Here is a 25,063-nt window from a genome sequence, read left to right on the forward strand (position 1 = left end):
GGAATATCAGAGCTACTCACAACTGGATGCTGAGCTCTTCCTGTTAGGTTTAGAGGATCGCCACACAGTCAAGCATGCATATCCTTGCTCTAGTTTCCCCTGTTCCTCAATTCTTTGACTGAGCTCTGTTGCAGCAGAGTTCTACTATGCTATTAGCCCAGTCTAAATAAGCTTCAACTTTTAGTTTTCCAATACTGTTGCAGGGAAAGAGGAAAGCATGAATAGGGCTAAATTCTGTTACAAGCCTGAGAATTAGTTAATGTATGTAGAATGAGAGTGGGGAGCTGAGTGAGATTGTTTGGGGAAACCGAGTGAATTGTTGCTAGTTCATTGAATTGTTATTCTGTAAGGATTCTGGATGTCCTAGAGCCATGTTGGTGAAAATGTGTTCCCCTCTGGGTCTCACATGTCCCTCCCCTCTGGCCAGCAGCCATATGTAAACATTTCCTCCCTCCTCTGTCTGGGTTAATATGAATGTGCATTTTGGGCATGTGATCTCTAAGAGTTTCACCAATGCTGCCCTAGAAGATGAAAACAGTTGAAATTGCTTTATAACATGCATAGAAATTCCTTTTTAGATAGATTTGAGAGGTAATGAAGATATGTCTAGTCTTTGATCTTGTTTGTCACATGACTCTGAAGTCAGTTTTTAAAAAACTAGTGACCATTATGTAGTGTGTGTGTGTGTGTGTGTGTGTGTGTGTGTGTGTGTAAAGAAACTGTGATGAATTACTTTAGTTCTATCAAAATGAGTAATATCTGATCATAAGATTCAACTTAAAATTATTCAGAAAGCAAAATTAAATTTAACATTAGAAGGATACCTCAAAATACAGAGCCTAATCAATTGATATAATGCATTAATTATTTAAATTTACTTTTATCCAAGGAAAAGAAATACGTATAGTAGGACAAAAAGTAAAATTAAAATATTTCTTGCAAAAAATGGAAGCACATGGTTCTTCTACTATTAAAGATTTGTTTTTATATGACCCACAGAAAGTTAATCTGTCAAAAGACATTGTTTTAATACTTAAAATGATCTGGGATATATCTGAGTTTTTCTAGGGGGAAAATTATGAAACTTTATTATTTCTGAGAGATAACATATATTTTAATCTAAAAGAATTACTTTAAAAAATAAGATTTGATTCCCATTGCCTAATCACAAACACCTTTCAAAATATGGAGAACCTAAAAAACAAAGAAAAATCATCTCGCCATTATTTGACATTGCAGGGTTGGAGATTATGTGTCTATCATTATACTACTACTACTTCCTCTCAGAAGCCAGTGGAGTTGGGACTGAACCTTATGCTCAAAAGCTAAAGAAATAATAACCTTCTCCTATTTCCAGTGTGGTCCCCACAACCAATATTCATAGAAGCAACCTTTGTAGAGATGTGACCTGGAAATTGTTTCTACAGGTACTACAGCCCCAATCTCCTTCGTAACTAATACTATTAAAGATTAATAACTATCTCATCACCAAAGTACTGGGCATTATTAAATGATGTAGTATATATTATTTTATCAGTAGAAATAACACCCCCATATATTCATTAAAAGCTGCTCTGATAGTAAAGCCTTAGGTCCACTGGGTCATTTCATCTGACTTGTAGCAAAAATGTCCTCTAGCTACTCTGATCATGACAACAATTTAAGAAAATTCGAAAGGACCCTTAAGAAAAATACTATCTATATCTAGAGAAATAACTGATAGAATCTGAATGCATACTGAAGCATTTTTGTTAACTTTATTTTTATTGTTTTCTTTTATAATATGGCTAATATGGAAATGTTTTTGTATGACTTCCCAGGTATAATCAATATTAAATTCCTTGCCTTCTTAAGTTGAGGTGAAGGAGTAGAATAAATTTGTAACTCAAAATTTTTTAAAAGATTGTTAAATTTTTTTACATGTAATTAAGAAATATTTAATAAAAGAAATGAAAATGATTTTTAAAAAGATGAACCTATCTCTCTTAAAATTCCACATATGGCTATAATTTTCTCCTTTTGGATCAAATGAAACAAATATAATTCATTTTTCATATAATAGTTATTTAAAAGTGAAGATTACAATTATGTTATACCAAATTCGCTTGGATATAATGTTATGAGAGGGCTAGCAACAGATTTTAATATTAAAATTTGGTGACCACAAAAGGACCCATTGTTTAATGGGATGTGCAATATGATTTTCTTTTTGATTATTTTTCATTCTTTTGCCCTAATTGGAATTTGTTTTTTTCTTTTATTTTTTCAAACTTAAGTATATGGAATCAGTATTGATATTTTTATTTTGAAGGATAAGTTTACAATATCCTAATAACACTGCATACCCATAAGCTTTAGACTATGGAAACTTGCCATTAGTTATTAAATATTATGGGACCTTAACTCATATTTGTGTCTGATTTCAGAAAAAAGGACTACTGATGAGCCACTGCACAGTGCAAAGAAGCATAAGGTCAAGGTGATCAACAATCTCTGTGGGGTTGGTCTAGCCAAGGCAGAGGACTTGTCCCAGGAATTTGGGGACATGATTATCTGGCAAACCCAGACACTGAACATCCCTGTTTTCCAGTGTATGCAAGTATCCCTGTTTGGCTTTCACTTTGGCTCCCCTTCCCTATGATTGAAGGAGAAATCAGATCAGGGAATCACACTTCCCTTTTACCTTAAGCTTTTGTCCCTTTTTTCCTTTTGAAGTATGGCAATTTTTGGTATTCCTGCAATTGTCCTGCATGCTTGTAGGATATAAGCTACCTCAAGTGGGTGTTGCTGGTGAATCAAGGACCTGTTATGATTTTAGTTTTTAATCATAATTTTTATACACTCAGAATTTTTAACAAATAAATATATATATTGAAATTTAATTATTTTTTCTCTCCTATTTTTTTTGGGGGGGAAATAATTGATTTATACATTTTACAGCACAGCCATGCATCCTGGGGCAATTCTAATGTTGGTAAATATCCTCCTGAGAGGTGGGTATTGTGTTGTTATCCTAAAATCCAAAGTTTAAAATCTTTTAAAGTAATTTTAGTTAAAGAAAATTGCCAACACCCTAGACCAGGAAAGTGGATCTTCTGGAGAAGATGTTATAAAGGATGCTTGCAGAAATCACATACTACCTCAAGAGATCGGGAATGAACTTTTGTACACAATGAACTGAACTGAAGAGGAGATTGAGCCTACCATTTATCCTGATTGTAAACTCTTATACCAAAGGGAAGTCCCACTTCAAATGACTTTTTTTTTTTAAATGTACCTACCATTTTTTTTTCTCTTTCTCTCTTTCACTTTTATTCCCAAAACTGCTGTGAATCCTTCTGCGTAATATTTTATACCCTTAGTGAGAGAATGTTAAATGTTAGACTTAATATGTGGAATGATTCATTGGAGAGACCTGACATGTTAATCTCCTGATAAACCAAGAATGAGGGGATTTAATATGCTGGTATCCCAAAGAATCAAAGGGACTGGGATTACGTGAGGAAAAATAGCTCTACCCACCTTTCCAGTGTCCACAAAAGCCTGATGTTCTCTGGTATCAGCATAGGCTAGGGGGCTGGCACCAGCCTAAACATCCCTAGCATCCCTGATGTCCCCTGGCATCAGTTTGAATGTCAACATGCAATGCCAGTATGGAGGGCAGAGCAAGGAAAGTATATGAATCATGTGTGGATACTAGCTGGGGCTGCTTGTAGGACAGCCAGCATAATGGAGAAGCTAGATTAGGATAAACTTTTTCTAAGATCAATCTTCACACTCTCTCTTATCTTTGTCTCCTTTACCTTTCTATCAATAAATCATAAATATTAAATCTATGGCCATTCTCCCAATATTTTAATCAAAAAATACTAAGTATTAATTCATTCCGATAATTTTGATTGTATATAATTTCAAATCTAATCTCTAGTGTTTGTTGTATAAGTGCCTATAAGAAAACTCAGATGTTATTTAATCAGAAAAGAACACAAGACACTTCCTGCCTTGTTCTGGAAAGTACATGCCACTAAATGCTACTTATAACTGCAGGCTGCTGCTGGGTCAGTTACTCTTACTGTACAGCCCACTAAAAACCAAGGAAAAACATAATGGAAAATATTTGGGTAAAAATAAAAGCAAAGAACAAAAAATAATTATTGTCACAGTTATTATACTACAAACCACCTTGAGAGAAAGATAAATGAAGAGTTAGCTCACATATTTGACACAGAGTCATGAAGGAGTGGTAATGGGGGATTTAAATCATCTAAATATCTGCTGGAGTTCTCTCACTATCCAAAGCATAATAGCTAATAACATCCTGAGTTGATTTAATAATAATTAATTCCCACAGAAGCAGAACCATTGAGGGTAAATTCTATTTTGGATTTGATTTTCAACAACAAGGAAGAACTAACTGGTTGACGGATCAGTGATGGGTGCAATATAGTAAAAGTGGTCATTACATCAAAGAGTTTGTGATAGAGAAGAAGAAATTCAGGCACAGTTTGATATATTCCCTGTATTATAGATGAACAGATTTCAAAGATTTGAAAGGAAAGATAAAGAAGATCCCATATAGTAAAATTCTTAAAGGGAAGAAAACATAGAATGTATATGAAATATGCAAGAATGAAATTCTGAAAGTATGCAAAGAATCAATTTTAATAAGGAAATAGGATTTGATTAAAGATATTGATATGGATGCACTTGGAACTCTCTGACCAATGTATTTAAAATAGAAATATATTTACAGAATGAAGAATGACAAGTAACATAAAGTAAATGTAAGAGTATGGCACAGTGCTAAAGGCACATACAGACATAAAGTAGTATGAGAAATGCTAATGTTCAGATTAAATTGAGGCTATCAAAGCTAAGAACAAAACAAAGGCTTTTGTTTTATATCTGTGTGTGTGTGTGTGTGTGTGTGTGTGTGCGCGTGTGTACATATATATATATCAAGGTATATTGGTAGGAAAGGATCAAAAATAGACTAGGGCCATGATGGTGAAATTATGGCATGTGTGCCAAAGGTGTTATGCAAAGACCTCTCTGTAGGCATGCGCAGGCCCCTGCTGGCTTGGTTGGATGGGAGCCTGGCCCGTCCCATGAATGCAGGGGCTGGGAAATTCTAGCCCCTCTCCATCATTGCAGGGGCTGAGTATGGCTGGCCTCAAGGGGCATGGCCAGTCTGGAGCACAGCTAGCCCAGGGCTGGTAGCCTGGCCCTAGTCCCCAAACCCAAGGGGAGGGTATGGGCTGGGTATTTTAAAATACTCTATTTTTTTTAAAAATCCCACATAAACATATATGAATAAAGGTAAAATAATAAATAAATATGAAATGTAAAGTGTAAAATTTTAAAAATTAAAAAAAATTACAATATCCTAAAATATTTAAAATAAGCCCTGGGGCTTAGAATATTTTAAACTGTAGAGAGCACTGGAGCCTCCCTGCAAAGTTCAGCCCCTCCCTCGAAAATGGGGTGAGGGGGGGTGGGAGTAGAGGTAGTGCCTGCAGTCAGGGGACAGGGCACACAATTGGCTGCAGGGCATGGCACACAATGAGAGGTGGGGCACAGGAAGAAGTGTGGGGTGGAGCATGGCATAGGGTCCCTAAAACATTCCAAATGGTTCCCTATCACTGTACTAGGGCCTTTGCTTAGATGAATAACACCAGGATAACTGATAGCAGACAAGGCTGCACTCCTCAACTCTCATGTTTCCCTTGTGTCTACAAAGAATAATAATCATTCCACTGAAAATGAGAGAAAAAAAATGACTAAGAATGAGAAGATACCATGAAAGCACCTAAAGGTCTTTGGTGATGCCAAGTCATCTGGCAGAAATGAATGACATCTTGAGGGCCTGAAAGAACAGGCATATGGGACTACTAGGCAACTGAGAGAGTATTCTGAAAGGCCATGGAAAATGGAAGAGGTATACAACAAGAATGGAGAATGTCAAATTCTGTCTCAATTTGAACTCAATGAACTGCCTGTTCATATCCTTTGACCATCATCAACTGGGGAATGGCTCTTAATTTTTATAGATTAGATTAAGTTCTGAAGCATGTATTCAAAAACAAAACAAAACAAAACAAAACCTTGCTCTTTTGTTTTGTTTTTACCAGTTTCTCTCTTCCTTTTTTTTTTTATTTTTTTTTATTTTTTAAACCCTTAACTTCTGTGTATTGACTTATAGGTGGAAGAGTGGTAAGGGTAGGCAATGGGGGTCAAGTGACTTGCCCAGGGTCACACAGCTGGGAAGTGGCTGAGGCCGGGTTTGAACCTAGGACCTCCTGTCTCTAGGCCTGGCTCTCAATCCACTGAGCTACCCAGCTGCCCTCCTCTCTTCCTTTTTTAATCTTGGCTGCATTGGGTTTGTACAAAGTCTCTTAAATTTGATACATTTTAAACTGTCCATTTTAACCATTCCCCAATTGATGGGCATTACCTTAATTTCCAAATCTTTGATATCACATGAAAAGCTGCTAAAAATAACTGATATATAGATGTGATAGAATACTACTGCATAGTAAGAAATGATGAGCAAGTTAATTTTTTTAAAACACAGAAAAACCTAAATGAAAATGTGAAGAGCAAAATGAGCAGAACCAAGAGAACATTAACAGAAATATTGATTAAAGAACAACTATTAATGTCTACTTCCAGAGTTGGAGGCAAGAGGGTAAATGACAGGTGCTTTCTCTAATGCAGGAAAGGAGAAATGGAGAGGGAGATAAATAGGAAATGTAATGAGCAAACAAACTTAGAAAAAAATTATCTAATTTACAACTTGAAATAATCTACCTCTATTCTTTGGTAATGAAATCTCCCTTATGAAAAGTCTGATGGTTTAAAATATTCCATGGTCCTTTAATATAATATGATATGATACCCATTTTGACTTTATTGCAGTATAGCAAGTGAGATATTGGTCTAGACCTAGTTTTGGCCAAACTGCTGTTCAGTTTTCCCAGTAACTTTTGTCAAATAGTGAGATCTTGTCCAAAAATCTTAGATTTGAGGGTTTCTAAAACACTAGACTGGTAGGCCATTTACTATTGTGTCCTGAGTACCTAATCTATTCCACTACTTATTTTTTAGTCAGCATTAGATCATTTTGATATTTATTGCTTTGTAATTTTTTGAGAAATGGTACTTTAAGACATCTTCCTTAATATTTTTTCATTTCATTGTTTAGAGATATAAAATTTCCCCCAATATTGGTTTCACTTATAATGCAGGATTGATGCAAGATCTCTTGCATTTGCAAAATCAACCTAGGCAATCCTGGCAGTTAGGGGAATGGAACTTTGACCCAGCAAGTCCCTGTCTCAGGACCTGACAGTTGGAGCTGGGACTATAAATATCCCTGGAGAACCAACCCGGGAGTTCTGATGTGGAAGATGGAATAGTCACTACAGAGCCACAGAGAAACAGGCATCCATAATTACAAGTGTATTTAGGGATGCTGTCAGGGATCAGGCTTGTGGATACTTTCTGGTTCTCTCCCTAAGTAAGAATTAATTAAAAGCCTGTAGGCTGGGAGCCAAGATAGGGTAGACAAAGAACATTGGGAGAGAGTGCACCAACGCCCAAGATTTTTCCTTTGATGTCAAAACTCCTTTGACCTTGGTCAACATTGATGTGTTGTCAGACTATAGGGGTGTCAGAAAAGGGTCAGCAGAGATGGTCCATGGGAATATTTTCTTGCTCTTGTTTTTAAAAACACATACCACACCATCATCACCCTCCTTTACCTGATCTTTTCTCAACTCCAAAGTTAAACACATATAAGGGATTTGGGAAATAGAAACTGTAATAAGGGGGCAAACAGGCTGATATTAGGGGAGCTGGTGGCACCAGTAAGTCTCCTAGGCGAGGGAGTCTACAATTAAAGTATTTGTTGGTTTGAGGCAGCCAAGGATGTGGGGGTCTGAGCGGAGATGTCCAGTCAGTCTCCCTGCTGTCTATAGGCTTCTTTATGATGGAGAGTGAGGAGCCCCTCCCTGTTGGTGAGAAACTAGAAACCAACAGGAAGTGAACTTGGCACACTTCCTGAACAAAATGGATGCCTGGTCTAACACCCTCTGGAGACAAGTGGTAGCTACCCCACTTCTCCTCAGCCCCTTAGCCCTGGTTGATGTTATAAATGAACTATGGTAGCTCTCAGAATCAGGCAAGGGATTTATTTAAACAACAGGGGTAAACTGAGGGAAGAGGGTTAGGGTCATAAATTATGGCATGTTGTCATTATATTCTATAAAATCAATTGTTTCTATGATTTGTTTTTTGACTCACTTACTCTTATTGGTAAACATGTTTGATTTAAAAATAACTTTTAACCTGTTTTGATGTCCTTTCATTTATTGAATGTAATTTTAATTGCATTATGGTATAAAATTATTCATTTAAAATATCTCCTTTTCTGTATTTGGTAGTGAGGTTTTAATGTCCTAACACATGAAAAATTTTTGTCCATATATCATTTTCTATTGACATTATATGCTACTACTTAGTTTTACTATTTCCTCCTATAACTCATATAACTCTTTCTTTAAGAATTTAGATATATCATTTGATGCATATACGTATAATATTAATATTACTTCATTGTTTTCTGAACTTTTTAGCAAAATGTAGTTTCTCTGCTTACCTCTTTTAATTAGGTCTATTTCTTCTTTTATTTTAATATGACAACTACCCCTGCTTTTTTTCCACTGAAAGATTATTCTCTTTTACTGGGTAGTTTATTCTTGGTTATAATTCTAATTCCAATCTTCTCCAGAATATCAAATTTCAAACCTTAAGATAGAAGCTGTAAGATCTTATATGATGTTGCCTATGGTTCCACCATATTTGAATTATTCTTTTTTCTTGTTGCTTTTAACATTTTCTCTTTGACCCCAGAGCTTTTGAATTAGGCTATAGTATTCCTGGGACTTTTCAATTCAACATCTCTTTCAGGAAGTGATTACTGAACTTTTAAATTTTCTATTTTATTCTTTGCTTCTAGGATATCAAGAAATTTTCTTTGATAATTTCTTAATATATGAAATTAGACTTTTAAAAAGAATCTTGTTTTTACTTCAATAATTCCTTTTTTTCCCTTTTTAAATCCTCATCTTCCATCATAGAATCAAGACTGTGTATTGTAGCCAAGAATAGTAAGGACTAGGCAATGGGGATTAAGTGACTTCCTACAGTCACACAACTGGTGTCTGAGACCAGATCTGAATCCAGGATTTTCCATCTATAGGATTTGTTCTCATTCCACTGTTCCAACTAACTATTCTTGCTCCAAACATTCTTAAGATCATGTATCCTCAATCTGTTTTCCAGGTCTGTTCTTTTTCTGATGAGGTGTTTCATTTTTCCTTAATTTGTCCAATTCTAATTTTTAAGAAATTATTTTCTTCAGTCAGTTTTTATGTCTCTTTTCCCAATTGGGCAATTCTATTTCTTAAAGTTGTTTTTTTTGGTTTGTTTTTTTTACCAGTGAATTTTTGTACCCTTTTTTCCATTTGCTCAATTCTGATTTTAAAGACATTTCTTTAGTGAATTTTTCTGCCTTTTTTATACTTTAGCATTTATTTTCTTCAATATTTTTTGTGTCTCTTTTAGTAACCTGGTGCTTTTAATAAATCTCTGGCATTGCTTTCATTTTTTTCACCAATTATTCCTCTTCCTCTGTTATTTGATTTTTAAAGCTCTTCCAGAAATTATTTTTGGGGCATGGGTCAAATTCATATTTTTCCTCAAAAGTTTGTACAGAGCTGTTTTGTCTTTAGTGTCTTCTGAGTTTGTCTACAACTATCTAGCTTTCTATAGTCAAGGCTTTTTTATGTTGTTTCCTCTTGACTTTTCACTTTCTATTAAATTTGGACTCTGCTCCTAGGGTCAAAGGGACACTCTCCTAATCTACAGGCCTTACTATTGTCAGACTATTTACATAGGTCTGTAGATTTTTGGTGCTTCTAGGTGATATGTTCTAAAGAGAGATGTGATCACTGTTTTCCCAGCCTGTGCTCTGATTTTTATCCAGCTAGGGCCCTTGTTCCCCTGTAGCAACCAGTGCTAACACTCCTCCTGGTCATGGGACTATGACCAGATACCCCTGCAAAGCCATACTTGCTCATCCATAAGCTAAGAGCTTCCAAAACTACCACCATCTCTGCCAATGCAAACACCCCCCAAGGCATGGCCTGTATTGCCTATGCTACACCCTTGGGGCCTACCACAATTGTTTTCTGCCAAAAGTGTCTTGGATTTGAGACCAGGGTTCTCTACTCCACCATGACCAACTACAAGCTCATTTCTCCACATCAGAAATATAAACTAGGCTCTATGCTTTAAGTGATTTTTTTTCCTTTAGGCCCTGGGACTGGGATTGGAATTGAGTATGGGCAATGCAATAGATTCTTGAATCCAGCATCATCAAAGAGCACCTGGACATCAATTATTCCATTTGTCCTTAGAGGGCAAGACCAGGTGTATGAGTAAAAGTTGAAAAGAAATGTTACTTCATCTAAACTGGATTCTTGATATTAAGTGACAATCTTGGTAGCCCAATTCTTGATTTTCTCATTCATATTCAAGAAAGTGACTATTTAAATTTTCTTTTATATTAGCTTGTCCCAATGCAACCTCTCTTTTTTCCTTCTTCCTCTTAGCTGAGGTCTTCACATAATACTTTACTGAAAAAAAAAAAAACCCTAGACATTTTATCCTAAGCTATCTTTTTCCACTACTCCATATTAGAGTTTGAAATCTTGCTCTGTAACTTATCACCGTGATTTTCTCAGGTAATCAGGTACCAAGGAAGGTACCTTTCTCTAGGCTTTGTTTTTGTTTTCAGCAAAATGCTGAGGTTAAACTGTATCACTGAGGACTTTTATATCTCTAGATAGTCTCCTGAAGATCATAAAAATCTATAATCTAATGATTCAAATTAAAGTATTTTGAATTTCTTTATTATTTACTTATTTTGGTTGATTATCGTATTATTCAAGGGGATATAATATGAATAATAGCACAGGATCAAGAATACACTGGCAGGATTTTCAAGAGCAATTAAATAAGACATGCATTTAAAAATTAAAAACATAGTGGTTGGACACCATGGTGTATACTTTGAACTCTGTAAAATAAGTTTCTCCAGTATAGAATTTATCAGTATTTTAAATGGGAATCAAAATAATTGAGGCATATGTTGTTTTTCTATTTATTACCCATCTTCCTACTACACAATCCACCCAAAACATTACAAAAACTACAGATATCCATGACTACTCACCTGCACAGCCAAAAGCCAAATGGTACCTAGAAGATGGGCTGAATTTGACACAACACACATTAGCCTTTGCCTCAATACTCGCCACTGAATTGTCCAAATTGGTAGACCACAGTTTCACTAAGGGCAGAAAAAATATGAAAGAGAGGGGGAAAAGGCAGATTAATACATTTAGTAATGCTTTTACAACCTGGAAAATCTGATTACTACTATCAATAGATCCTTTTGGGAACTGAAAACAGTTTATAAAATTTGATCATATGCATTTAAATTGAACGAATGCAAAAAATAACATGTGTGAACAAAAGCACACTTTAGTTTTATTGTCAGAATCAAAAGAGTTGAACAATCAATGGATAGTAAAAGGTAGCATCTGCTATCTACAAATAAGATTGAATTGAAAGGATAACATACTAGGAACATCTCTTATTATACTACTCAATTTAGATAGATTTTAGACTTTACTACAGAAAGCTGCACAAGTTAATTTTAGTATGCTTAAAACTATGTGGTTGAGATTTATTTATCCCCAGCTTAAAACAAATAATTTATTCTTTGTAGCACTTAATCCTAAAACTTTAAGGCCTACAAAAGCCATAAATATTAGAACACAAGCAGGATAGCCAATCCAGGATGAAATAACAGCTAGGTGGCTCAGAGAATAGAAAACTAGGCTTGCAAATGGGGGAAGTTCTAGGTTCAAATCTAGCCTACTAGCTGTGTGACTAAGCAAATCACTTGACCCCAAAAGCCCTTTAGCCCTTACAACATTTCTGCATTGGAAGGAATAACTCAGTATTGATTCTAAGAAAGAAGATAAGAGCTTATAAAAAGAAATCATATAGATAAGATCAAAGAGTGATAAAAGTGAGGGTAAAAAAGAATGTGTGAGAAGAGTAAACTAATGAATTCAACAAGTTAGGCAAAATAGTCAGTGCTTCTATCCAAAACAAAAAACCACCTCTTTTTCTATGATAGCTGTGTTTTATATTCTCAGACATCTAAAAAGACATCTTGGGGGCAGCTGGGTAGCTCAGTGGATTGAGAATCAGGCCTAGAGACTGGAGGTTCTAGGTTCAAATCTGTCCTCAGACACTTCCCAGCTGTGTGACCCTGGGCAAGTCACTTGACCCCCACTGCCCACCCTTACCACTCTTCCACCTAGGAGCCAATACACAGAAGTTAAGGGTTTAAAAAAATAAGAATAAAAATACAAATAAAAAGATATCTTGAGGAGTTTGTCTTGCTTGCTTTAATAGGCTACATATTTTCCATGATAAAACTTTACAATATGAATGAGGTCCTGAATTCTGGTTTTGTTAGTAAATATGACTTACTTATTGAGAGAGCTATAAAAAGTTTCTAAGATAAGGGATTTGCCTAGTCACTGAGAAAAAGCAATTCTAACTAACCCAAACAATTAGCAAACCCATAACTATTTTTCCTGAGTATTTTGTTTTAAAAGAGGGGTTTCTCAATTTAGAATCTGTAATCTTTGAAAGCCAGTTATAGAGATAAAATAACTGCAGTGTAATGTAATTTCCTTTATATTCCTATGAATTTTATTTTAAGCAACCAAAAATATTATCTTCAACAGTCTAACAAAGGAATCTTCAAGAACCCTGTTCTAAAAAAAGAAGTTAAACCACTGCATCAACAAGAAATAATTATTATTCAATTAAATTCAATTTATTTAGAAGTGTTTACTATATATAGATAACAAAGATGAAAAAGTTCAGATAAGACACTTGGCCTCACCTTCCTAGACTTTATAATCTAATTGGGGTAAATGATCTCCACAAATGGCTATATTATAAAATAGCCCCATAAGAATATAAAAGATGTTCAAAATCATAAATTAAGCATAAAATATGTGAACAATGTTATAAGGAGGAAGAAAATTGTGGAACATGTATCAAGTAGGGCCAAATAGTTTACTTTGGTCATCTAAAAAAATATGAGAAGTTATATATGTCTAAGACAAAAGTACTGAACAGAGCAAAGACAGGAAGAAGGAATCAACAAAGGGCTCCTTCCCTTAAGGTTTTAATGGTAACAACAAGGAAGATTTTTGTGGGACAAAAAGGGAATAGGACAGCTGAAATGCTGATGAGACATTTAAATAGAAATGATCTGAAAGGCAGGTCATTAGTGAAAATGGTGTTCATGATGAGAGCGAAACTTTAGACACAAGTCTAGGTACTGCCAAGGACTGTAGATTAACATAAAGGAATAAATTGCTTGAGAAACCCAAAATCATGTAATTGCATATTTCAAAAACTTACTGCCAAGTAAGCAATTAATATTTGTGGAATTCTACTGAAATAACTCTGATTAATACCCTATATATAGTCTTAAGTGTTATCTACTCTTTTTCTTACAATTCCTGTATACTTCTATTTAAAACATGTAACTAGCTTGTCATATTTTGCTAAAAAGACATGACTTCTAAATTCATATTTAAGACAATGGGGAAGACCCATTTCCAAAATATGATAAAAACTCTTTCATTTTTTGCTACCTTTTACTGTTAAGAACCCTCTTTCCCCATCACCCTAACATTTCCCTCCTTGTTTGAACTATCAATGGAATTACTGCTGACAATCATTTGGTCTTTCAAAATTCAACTTATAGTACATAATAGTAACTTTAGAAGTATTTCCTCATATAAAGCTAGGGATTCCTTCCTTTAGTCCATGTGCTTGATAGCACCTATTAAATACTCCCTTTCTTGTGGAAAAATTTGGTGATCATTTGATGAACATCACTATGCCTGGTATTGCAGTGGTCAGTGCCAAAAGAACTGGCACACATTATAGCTAGAGCACATAAGAAACAGTAGTCAAACTGTTTAACTAGCTTATAATATCCTGTTCTTTTTAATCAAGTACAGGGTGATAGCTTTTTAACATGCAAATACGAGCATATAGTATTTGGAAGATAATGCAACAACATGAATGGAGAACAAGATGATGAAAAGGTTGATTGTTTATATAGAGACTTACAACATTTAGTTGCATAAGAAAGTCATGAACTTGTTGAGAATTAAAAAGTAAAATAGAATCTATTAAAAGTAATTTAAAAGTCTCAATAATATAAAATTTTCACAAAGGCAGTATTTTGTAAGGAAAATTACCAATTATCCTATGAATGTCAAACACATTTAAAGTAATTGTAAATGACTTTCATTTGAAATGAGTTTTAAAAACATTTTAGGGGACAGCAGATTGTAGAGTTTAAATATTTCATGAAAATTTAATTTGTCATTTCAGAGAAAGCATTAATAGTTCTGTCTACTAAGCTACTTGTGCACATGGGACGCAGCGTTAAAAGTTTAAAATTATTTCTATAACTACCAAGGAAAAACCTTCCCATGTGCACAAGTAGCTTAGTAGACAGAACTATTAATGCTTTCTCTGAAATGACCTGAGCACAATGGTATATAGTTATCCCTTTCACATCACAACTTTTCCCACCAAAATGTTTATATATCTCAGATCAGCATTAGAAATATGCAGAGAATGATATGTGGTAGCAGAAATGCAGAAGAAAAACATATGATTGATCATGTAGTTCAATGGGGATCCAATTGGGATTTTGATGTTTAAAAGATCACTCTACTGCAATGGAAATGGGTTTTGAACAATGATACATGTATAACCCAGTGGAATTGCTTGTCATCTCTGGGAGGTGGGAGGGAAGAGGGGTGGGAAAAAATCGTGAATCATGTAACCAGGAAAAAATATTCTTAAAAAAAAAAAAAAAAAAAGACAGAAAAACAAATAAATAAATAAATAAATTCTTCCCTTATCCATTGGTCTGACCAGTATGCTTATTTTGTCATCCCCTAATTTGATTATGGTAATATCCTTTATCCTTTTAACCTAATGTTGACTTTAAAGAGTTATTTTCTTTAGCATTTTTAATGTCTTTTACCAACTAAATCTTTTTTTCCATAAATTCCTTGCATTTTTCTCATTGGTTTCCCCATTTATTTTTCTACTGCTCGTGTTTGATTTTCTTAAACCACTGGGTTTCTTTACTCTTTTTTTATTTCTTGTCAGCTCTCCTAGGAATTCTTGTTAGGTTTGTGTCCTATCTGTATTTTTCCTTTAAAGCTTTACTTACAATGGTTTTCACTTAGTTGTCTTCTTCTGAGTTTGTGTCTTGAGCTTCCCTGTCACCACAGTAGCTTTTGATGATGATCTTCTTTTTCTCTTTGCTCATTTTTTTAGCCTTTTAGCCTATTTCTTCACTTTGGATTTTAAGCTACAGGTAAGACCTGGTTAACTCTGAGAAAAGAAGTCTGGCCTGAGCTTCTGTCTTTTATTTTATCCTGCTGCTCTAACAGCTCAGTCTGGGCACTAAGTATTTTCAGTGCTTCCAAAGTGGTATAATCCTAGGACTGTCCAGTGTGCTCTGCTCCTTAAATTGAAAAGGCTCATGCTGCCTTGTGACCATAATTGCCCCGCTTCTGCCCTATAAATGATTTAACAAGTAATAGCTTCTAGGTGCCACCCATGCCTGATGCCAGTGCTCATATTTGGGTTTCATGGGATCTCTTTCTGCCCAGTTATTCATTCCTCTTACTGTCCCTGGGCAATGGCTGTTCTCTGCTGCTGTTGCTACCACCAAACCCTGATGTTAATTGCACTGTGATGCAGATCAGTCCCAAACCAAGTGTCCACATACTTCTTAATCTTCCTAAATTGCATTGGGCTGAAAAAATGAATTATTGTGCCTTTTTTTCTCCTTGCCCATCAGAATATAGTTTAGTGTGTTTTCTAGGTAATTGTAGAAACAGTTTTAGAGTTGCTGAGGTAAAGATGCTAATCCTCTCACTCTGTCATTTTGATTCTGACCTGCCTACTCCCATTCACCCCAATGTTACTTTAAATAAAGACGGAAAAACTAATTTGTTGGGCATATTTGATTCTTTGATCCTTTTCATTAGTCTCTAGATGCTTTAGCTTTCATCCAGCTTCTAAATCCTAAGTAATTATTGTCCTTTTGTTTTTAAAAGGAAGAACACGAATTGTGTGTCGGCTAAGGAGAGTTAGGGGGCTTAGGGGGAGAGGAAAAGAACATAAAACATGTAAATATGAAAAATATTCAAAATAAAAATGTTTAAAAAAAATAAAAAATTAAAGGAAAAACATGAATTAATAAGAAAATCCCAATGCTAGGGGTCAGAACATTTAAGTTCAGGTTCTAACAATAATTTCCTTACTTTCTAGTGAGAGAAACTGAGGCTAGGAGTAGAGTAACTTGAGTTCAAGTCCCAACTTTAACATAAATTAGCTTTGTGTTCTAGCCAACTATATAAGTTTGTAAGTTACAAAGTAGTTGACAATTGAAAATGAAAGTTATATCCTAGAATTTCTCTAAATGAGTGAAATCATGGATCAGCCTCCTTTCCCTGCTCCCACCATAGTATATGTAAAGTACACATTATATATTTCTAAGTATGTTTAATCTATTTTACATAAGAGATGCATAGAGACAATAACAATGTTTTATGCTCACAGTAACTATGATTAATACTACAATATTATGATGATCTTTGTTACTTGCCAAATAAATTAATTTCTCATTAATGTCAATTACACAAATTATATTAAAATTCTACAAAGATATACTTTACATTCTATTTTATCTCCTTCATAGGATAACTAATCATTACTTTGACCTTAAAGGAAAAATAAGATAGCAAGTAATACTAGGGGAAAAGTTGCATGTTATCTCTTTTATTTGTCCACAAAATTTATTATTTCATAGTCAATCCCACCCAACCACCAAACGGCCCACCGGAGTCAAGTAATGAAAGATGAAAATGTTCAAATACTAGGAGTTTGCACAATTTGGTATTCCATTCACATAAGAATATACTATATATAGACAGCTGCATGGTGGGAGCTAAGATAGCAGAATAAATGATGTTCTGCTCCTCCAACCCTGATCCCTACATAAACAAACACACAAAAGGAAAATAAATCACTTCAAAATAAAGGAAAGCTGAAGGAATACATCTCATTAGGGTAAGAGGAGAGAGCAGTCCAAAGCAACACAGTATCTTTGTAAACTAGCAGACTTTGGAACAACTCAACATACTGCAGTAGCCCTGGGAATACAAGAGAGTAGAAACGGGGAATCGGAACAATAGTAAATTACTCACTCCACATGGTAGCAGAGTGACCGATGTGGTAGAGCTGAGAGCAGGGGACTTGCTCAGCCCAGGCCATTTGGCAGGGCTAGGGAAGACACAGAACAGGAACCATAGCAACCTAAGAAACAACAGGAAATTGGTAGCACAGGATGCTGAATTTAACTGGACAAAAATGGTACAAAACTCCCCCAGAGCAAGCCAACAAAAACACTTCTATGATAGACACATTGTGTGAAACAAGGGCTGCCTGGTTTATCCCAACTATCAGGAGAGTACTCTTAGAGCTTGGATCAGGGCACCTTCTAACACAGGAATATAGAAGAACTTCAACAGATAGATAAAGTAATGAGAAAAACAATAGCAAGCAAAATGAGCAAAAGATGAAAAAAAAAAAGAAATAAAACCCTGACCTTAAAAAATTACCCAAAATACAAACTCAAAAGATAAAAAGAGGACAGAAGGGGCAAAAAGAAATATGGAAAGCCTCAAAAAAAAGTATGAAAGGATGTCAGCCCTCAAAAGAACCCCTGTAATAACTTGAAAAGAAGTTTAAAAATAATAATAAAAGAATTAACCAAAAAACTCAATAGCTAGAAAAAAATTCACCAAAGAAATCAATTCCCTAAAAATTAGATTAGGTTGGAAGGAAAGTGCGGCACAAAAATATCCTGAAAAAAACAACTTCATAAAGAACAGAATAGATCAAATGGAAATGGAGGCAAAACACACACACACACACACACACACACACACACACACACACACACACACACACACACACACCCCAAAAAAACTCTGAAGAAAACGACTCTAAAAGAAGGACTGGCAAAATAGAAAAGGAAACACAAAATCTCCAGGAATAAAATAACTGAGCGAACCATTCTACAGGGCAATTTGGAATTATGTCCAAAGGACTATAGAACTCTGCATGCCCTTTGATCCAGTAATAACAATACTGTGTCTATATTCGGATGAGCTAATAAATAAGAGAAAGGATCTACTTGTACAAAAACATTTAGAGCAGCTATTTTTTTAGTGGCAGAGAACTAGAAATTGTGGGGATGTCCAACAACTGGGAATGGCTAAATAAAAAGTGGTACATCTTGGTAATGGAATGCTATTGTGCTATATGATATGATAAACAAGATGATTTCAGAAAATGCTGGAAAAATCTGTAAGAATTGATGTAAAGCAAAATAAGAAGAACTGGAAGAACACTACAAAATAAAACAATATGGGACAATTATCTGTGAAAATTTGACTGCTCTCAGCAATGCAATGATGTGAGTCAATCCTGAAAGACAGATGATGGGGAATGTTATCCATCTTCAGAGAAAGAACTGTTGGAGTCACCTTTCACATCAGTGTATTTTTGGTTTATTTGGGGGTTTTGGTTATGTATGACTTTGCTCTTACAACAGTGACGAATATAAAAGAGTGTTTTGCATGATAATAAAAAATTTAAAATAAGGAAATAACTCCCTAAAAATTAGGATTGGATAAATAGAAGCTAATTAAACTATAAGACATCAGAAAACAATAAGATACAATTTTTAAAAATAGAATAAAGTCTAAAATACTTCACTGGAAAAAACCAACTGATCTAGAAAACAAACTGAAGAAGAAAGAAAATCAAAGAATCTAAGAGTACCTGAAAAACAAAAGTAAAAAAAAAAAAAAGATCCTGGATACACTATTATAAGAAATCATCAGGAAAAATTGTCCTGATATCCTCAAAGAGGTAAAAGAAGAAACTGAGAGAATTCAACAACCATATCCTGAAAAAAAACACTCCAAAACAAAATACACTTGGGTTATTGTAGTCAAATTACAGAACGCCCAGGCCAAGGATAAAGTATTAGAAGCCACCAAAAAGAAACAATTAAATATTGAGGAATCAGAGTCAGAACAAGAGAACAGTACTTAGTAGGTTCTACATTAAAGGACCATAAGGCATAATACATGACATTCAGCAGGCAATGGATCTACAATTACTACCTAGAGTTATATGTCCGACAAAATTTAGCATAATCCACTGTGGGAAATATTGCCATTTAATGAAATAAAGGAAATTTTGACTTTCTGGACCAAAAAAACCAGGACTGAAAAGAAAATCTGATGAGCAAATTCAACACTCAAGAGAAACATAAAAAGATAAAGTAAAAACTTAAGGATTTTGATGAAGTTGAATTGAGAAAATTTATACACTGGAAGGTGATAATTGAAATAATTAAGATATATGTGATACTTGAGAAAGTTATGGTACTTAAAGCATGCAAGATGCCTAAAGTACCTAAGATACTGAAGAAATTTATCACTATAAGAGCAATGAAAATGAGTATACACAGAAAGAAGGAAGCTAAATAAGACGGGCTAATATCCAGAAAAAGGGATGGGAGGGGATAGTTAGGTGCCTCAGTGGACTGAGAAGCAGGCCAAGAAACAGGAGGTCCTAGGTTAAAATAAGGCCTCAAACACTTTCTATCTGTGTGATCCTGGATAATTCATTTAACCCCTATAGGCTAGCTCTTACCACTCTTCTACCTCAGAACTAATACATAGTATTGATTCTAAGAAGGAAGGTAAGGGTTTATTTTTAAAAAGGGATGGGAAAGAGGAATAGAAAAGGAAAGACAGAAGGGACTAAACTACCTCTCCTTAATAGGTATATATGTGGCAAATAAATGGAAGAGAAGATGGAAAAGAGAGGTGGCTATAACTCAACCTTATTCTGATCAGAACTAGCTCAAGATGGGAATAACAAACTCACTGAGTAAGCTATAGAAAACTACCTTATCTTAAAGCAAAGTAGGAGGATAGGGAGAATAAGGGAGGAGACATGGACAAAAAGAATGATAAACTGGGGGAGGCAGTCGATGAAAACAAAATATCTATACACTGGGAAAGGATAAAGAGAGAGCAGGATAAACAGGGAAAATAAAATGGGGGAAACACACAATTAGTAATCATGACTGGGAATGGGAATGAGATGAATTTACGAATAAAATGGAAAAGGATAGCAGTGTGGATTAAAAACAAGAATCCCAAAATATGCTGCCTTAGAAATATATTTAAAACAGGTAGACACACAGGAGAATAAAAGCAAGGATATATTAAAACAAAGAAAAATGCTTTAAATTAAAAGAATGTTTTTTTTTTTATTAAAAAAAAGCAAGGATAGAGAGGAAGTTACCATGCCTCAGCTAAAGTAAAAATAGCAAGGATAACATTCATGATCTCAGAGAGAGTAAAAACTGATTTAATCAAAAGAGGAAATAAATTACATCTAGACAAAAAGTGCAAAGAAATAATATCAATATTAAACATATATGTACCAAATGACATGGCATCAGATTCTTAAAGGAAAAGGAAATAGATAGAAAATGTTACTAGTGGGAGATCCCAACCTTCCTCTCTCAGAGGTAGGTAAATCTAACCGAAATATGAACAAGAAAGAAGTTAAAGAGATAAACAGAACCTAGATAAATTGGATATGATAGACCTCTGGAGAAAAATGAAAAGGAACAGAAACAAATACAACTTTTTCTCAACAGTACATGGCACCTTTACAAAAACTCACGATGAAAATGCTATTCACAATCAAAGAAGTAACTGCTGGAATCGGAGTATATATGAGAGCATGCCATCTTCCACTCTACTTCGTATGATTTCTACTGTATGTATGACATGCATCTTCTATCACCATGGGAGCAACATGGAAATACCTATTATAAAGTATGGATACAATCTTTCTCAGATTATTTTCCACCTTAGTGAGGGTGAAGAAGAGTAGGGAAGGAGAAAATCTGAATTTTAAATGCCAAAAAATGCCCAAAAAAACCCATCAAAAAATGTTTCCACATGTAACTAAAAATAAAAAAAATTCAAAACAAAAGATATCTAATATCTTATATATCTCCCTGAATCTCCATGTTTCCAAGCAAATATATATACACCAAATCAAATATAACTTTACTGATTACTTAAAAAAAAGAATTACATAAATTATTAAGAAAAAGGAAATACAGCATGCAATATTCTATGATCTTAAATGAAAGCTAATAAAAACAAATTATCCTATTTTTACCTTTGGCTCCAAACTCAAAATCAATAGATTTTCTTTTACTCTTTTTGTTTTTTAAAAACCCTTACCATATAAATAAGGAAATGATAAGTAAATTAGGTGAACACAGAATAGTATACTTGTCATATCTTTGGGAAAGGAAAGATTTTAATCAAAACTATGAATAAATACATGATAAAGGAGGACAGCTGAGTAGCTCAGTGGATCAAAAACCAGGCCTAGAGATGGGAGGTGCTAGGTTCAAATCTGGCCTCAGACACTTCCCAGCTGTGTGACTCTGGGCAAGTCACTAGACCCCCATTGCCTACCTTTACCACTCTTCTGCCTTGCAGCCAATACATAGTATTGACTTCAAGATGGAAGGTAAGGGTTTAAAAAAAAATTAAAAAAATAAATACATGAAAAAGTGTTCTAAATCTCTTATAATTAAAGAAATGCAAATCAAAATAAGTCTGAGGTAACACCTCACACCTAGCAGATTAGCTAACATGACAGCAAAGGAGAGTAATGAATGATAGAGGGGATTTGACAAAATAGGGACATGAATACTGCTGGTGGAGTTGTGAATTGATCTAACCATTCTGGATGGCAATATGGAACTATGCCCAAAGGGCTATGAAAGAATGCCTGCCCTTTGATCCAGCCATACCATTGCTAGGTTTATACCCCAAAGAGATAATAAGGAAAAAGACTTGTACAAAAATATTTATAGCTGCGCTCTTTGTGGTGACCAAAAATTGGAAAATGAGGGGATGCCCTTCAATTGGGGAATGGCTGAACAAATTGTGGTATCTGTTGGTGATTGAATAGTATTGGGCTAAAAGGAATAAAGAACTGGAGGAATTCCATGTGAACTGGAAAGACCTCCAGGAAATGATGCAGAGTGAAAGGAGCAGAACCAGGAGAACATCATACACAGAGAATGATACACTGTGGTAAAATCGAATGTAATGGACTTCTCTGCTAGCAGCAATACAATGATCCAGGACAATTCTGAGGGACTTAGGAGAAAGAACTCTACCCACATTCAGAGGAAGAACTGTGGTGTAAAGATTAAAAATGATAAAGGCTGGTATTATGAGGATAACTAATATTTTATTTAGGCGCATGCTGGTAGAATAAAACTCGACCACGCGCCTGTAAAAATTTCAAATTGCCGCCTCAGTCATTATGTTCCCTACCTTCCCTCATCTTGTCTGCATAGCAAAGAAGAGAGAGCGCGCTCAGGTAGCAAAGAGGAAGTCAAAACCAACTTCCCAATATTTAAAGCCGGGCTTTACCTTGAAGAAGTCATCCAAAGCAGGAAACCCGTTAGACCATGGAAAATGTAGTTTCAAAGTCCCCCACATGTCCACAGGAAGTTGTCATATATCTACATATCTTGAGGCTTAATACTTCTAAATAGAACCCCAGAAATTCTAAATAACACATTACTCCCCTGATATCCGGTGAAAAAGATTGGTCTTTTTCAGTGGATCTTAAACCATAGTCAACTTTTAAATTACTGAAAATTGGGGATAAAAGAAAAGACGATAAAAACAAGCCACATTGACAAAAAGCCAATTTGGGGCAGTACCCTATTGGCATAAGAGTGTACATTCAAAACAAATGCATTCAACTCATTCAACTCCCCATAGTTCAAATCAACTGCTCCCCAAAGTTCAAATTTAGATCTTCATGATCCAGTGAAGGCTCTTCAGGTATTCTCATGGTGTCTTCACCAAACAGGTTTGTTGTCTGGATTCTGGGGAGATGGCAAAATCCTTATCCTGAAATTACTCTCAAAAGAATTTAAACTTTACATTTTAGATTATAAAACATACATTTCCTTCTGAGAATTATACATTACTCCCCTGAGATTACTCCTAAAAGAGTTTACAAGCAGGACCAATAGACTTTTCACTTCATGACCTGAACCCAGGAGACAAGGTGTATATAAAGAATTTCCAGCGCACTGGGGCAACTCAGCCTTAATGGGAAGGCCCATTCAAAATTTTATTAACCACTCCGACAGCTATAAAAATTGGAGAAAAGGACTCTCAGATTCATTGTTCACATGTAAAGAGAGCATTTTCTATTGAAACTGATTGACTGTTTCCTGTTACCTGCATTGGAGATAACAGTTCATAGACTAATGGATGCTGTTTTTTGGTGTCACATTGTATTTTTTTGTTCTTGCTTTTTTTTCCCTGAATTTATTTTTAATTTTTTTATTGCTTTTCCTATTATCTTTTAATAGAATGATTGATTTTTTCCCTTTTTCTCATTTCTTGTATTTAAGTACATATAATCACTTAATCTTTTTATTTTACTTTATTTTATTTTATTCTTTTTATTTTTTGCAGTGCTATAATTTTAATATATATATTTGCTGTAATATGGGACTGTCATTAATGCTTTTGTCTGATTCCAGGACAAGGGAACACAAGAGACGTTAAATAGTGCTAAGAAAGCATAAGGTCATGGAGACCGACCAACCAATCCTAATGGGATTGATGAGAAAAATTTGCACAGTGTCAAGGAGCAGAAGGTCAAAAAAGAACCATAAAGATACAGGTGAGATTGAGGTACAACAATACCAAGGACTTGAACTCAGAGTAAGAATCGAAGTTGTGAGACCCTTAACATATGTTAAGATGTAGGACTCTTCGAACTACACTTGCCAGTCAGGTACCGCAGGTTGGCCATCATCTGGCTCACCCATATATTCCTGAGAGTGAAGGTAAATCAGACTAGGGAATGACAGGCACTTTCCTTGCATATAAATCTGTTCCTTTTTTCTCTCTTAGAGAATGGCAACTTCCTATAGTCTTGGCTGCAAGTGGGTAAGTTACTGCATTGTGTCCTACAGACTAGTAGGATGGAAACTTTATAAATTGGACCCTTATACAAGGGCCTGTTATGAATTTCTTTTCAATTAGAAATTTTATATACATAGCTTTTGATATTTTGATTCTGATTTTAAATGTTAGCTTTTTCCCAAAGTTTCATTTTTCTTCTATTTGATTTTCTTTTTTATACTTTTGTTTTTTCTTTTGAATTTACTCATATAACCCCTTAACTCAACCATATATCTTGAGCTGATCTGGGTATTTCTTTTTTAAATACCCTCATCAGGGGGGATTGTATTTTTATAAAATCCAAGATTTAATTGTATTTTTATTAAATCCAAGATTTAATTTTTTGATTTTGTTCAAAAAAAAAATTCTCAGGGAAAGAAGCATGCTGTTTCCTCAATCCAGAGAATGAACTGTTTGCAGAGAGATGCCTGAACAATCTACATTGAATCAAGAGATCCAGAATGAACTTTGGGTTGCAATTGATTGAACTGATGGGGTTTGTTGCATCAAGAGATCCAGAATGAACTTTGGGGTACAATTGATTGAACTGATGGGGTTTGAACAGCTACTTTGAATGTATATTTTATGCTTGCTCTCTCTCTCTCTCTCTCTCTCTCTCTCTCTCTCTCTCTCTCTCTCTCTCTCTCTCTCTCTCTCTCTTCTTACCTTCAACCTTC

General features: G+C 34.9%; 1 protein-coding gene across 1 annotated transcript in view; it reads right to left on the reverse strand.

Annotated features, from left to right (window-relative positions):
* Window positions 1–25,063, reverse strand: part of COP1 (COP1 E3 ubiquitin ligase) — a 317,833-nt gene that overhangs the window by 97,989 nt on the left and 194,781 nt on the right. The window contains exons 13-14 of the mRNA XM_044674889.1: window positions 17,408–17,547; window positions 11,300–11,416 (exon numbers count right to left, since the gene is read on the reverse strand). Coding sequence (XP_044530824.1) covers window positions 11,300–11,416; window positions 17,408–17,547 — 257 coding nt within the window. The remainder of the gene's footprint in view (window positions 1–11,299; window positions 11,417–17,407; window positions 17,548–25,063) is intronic.

The sequence above is a fragment of the Gracilinanus agilis genome, chromosome 4 (assembly GCF_016433145.1).
Source record: "Gracilinanus agilis isolate LMUSP501 chromosome 4, AgileGrace, whole genome shotgun sequence".
NCBI classification, from domain to species: domain Eukaryota; kingdom Metazoa; phylum Chordata; class Mammalia; order Didelphimorphia; family Didelphidae; genus Gracilinanus; species Gracilinanus agilis.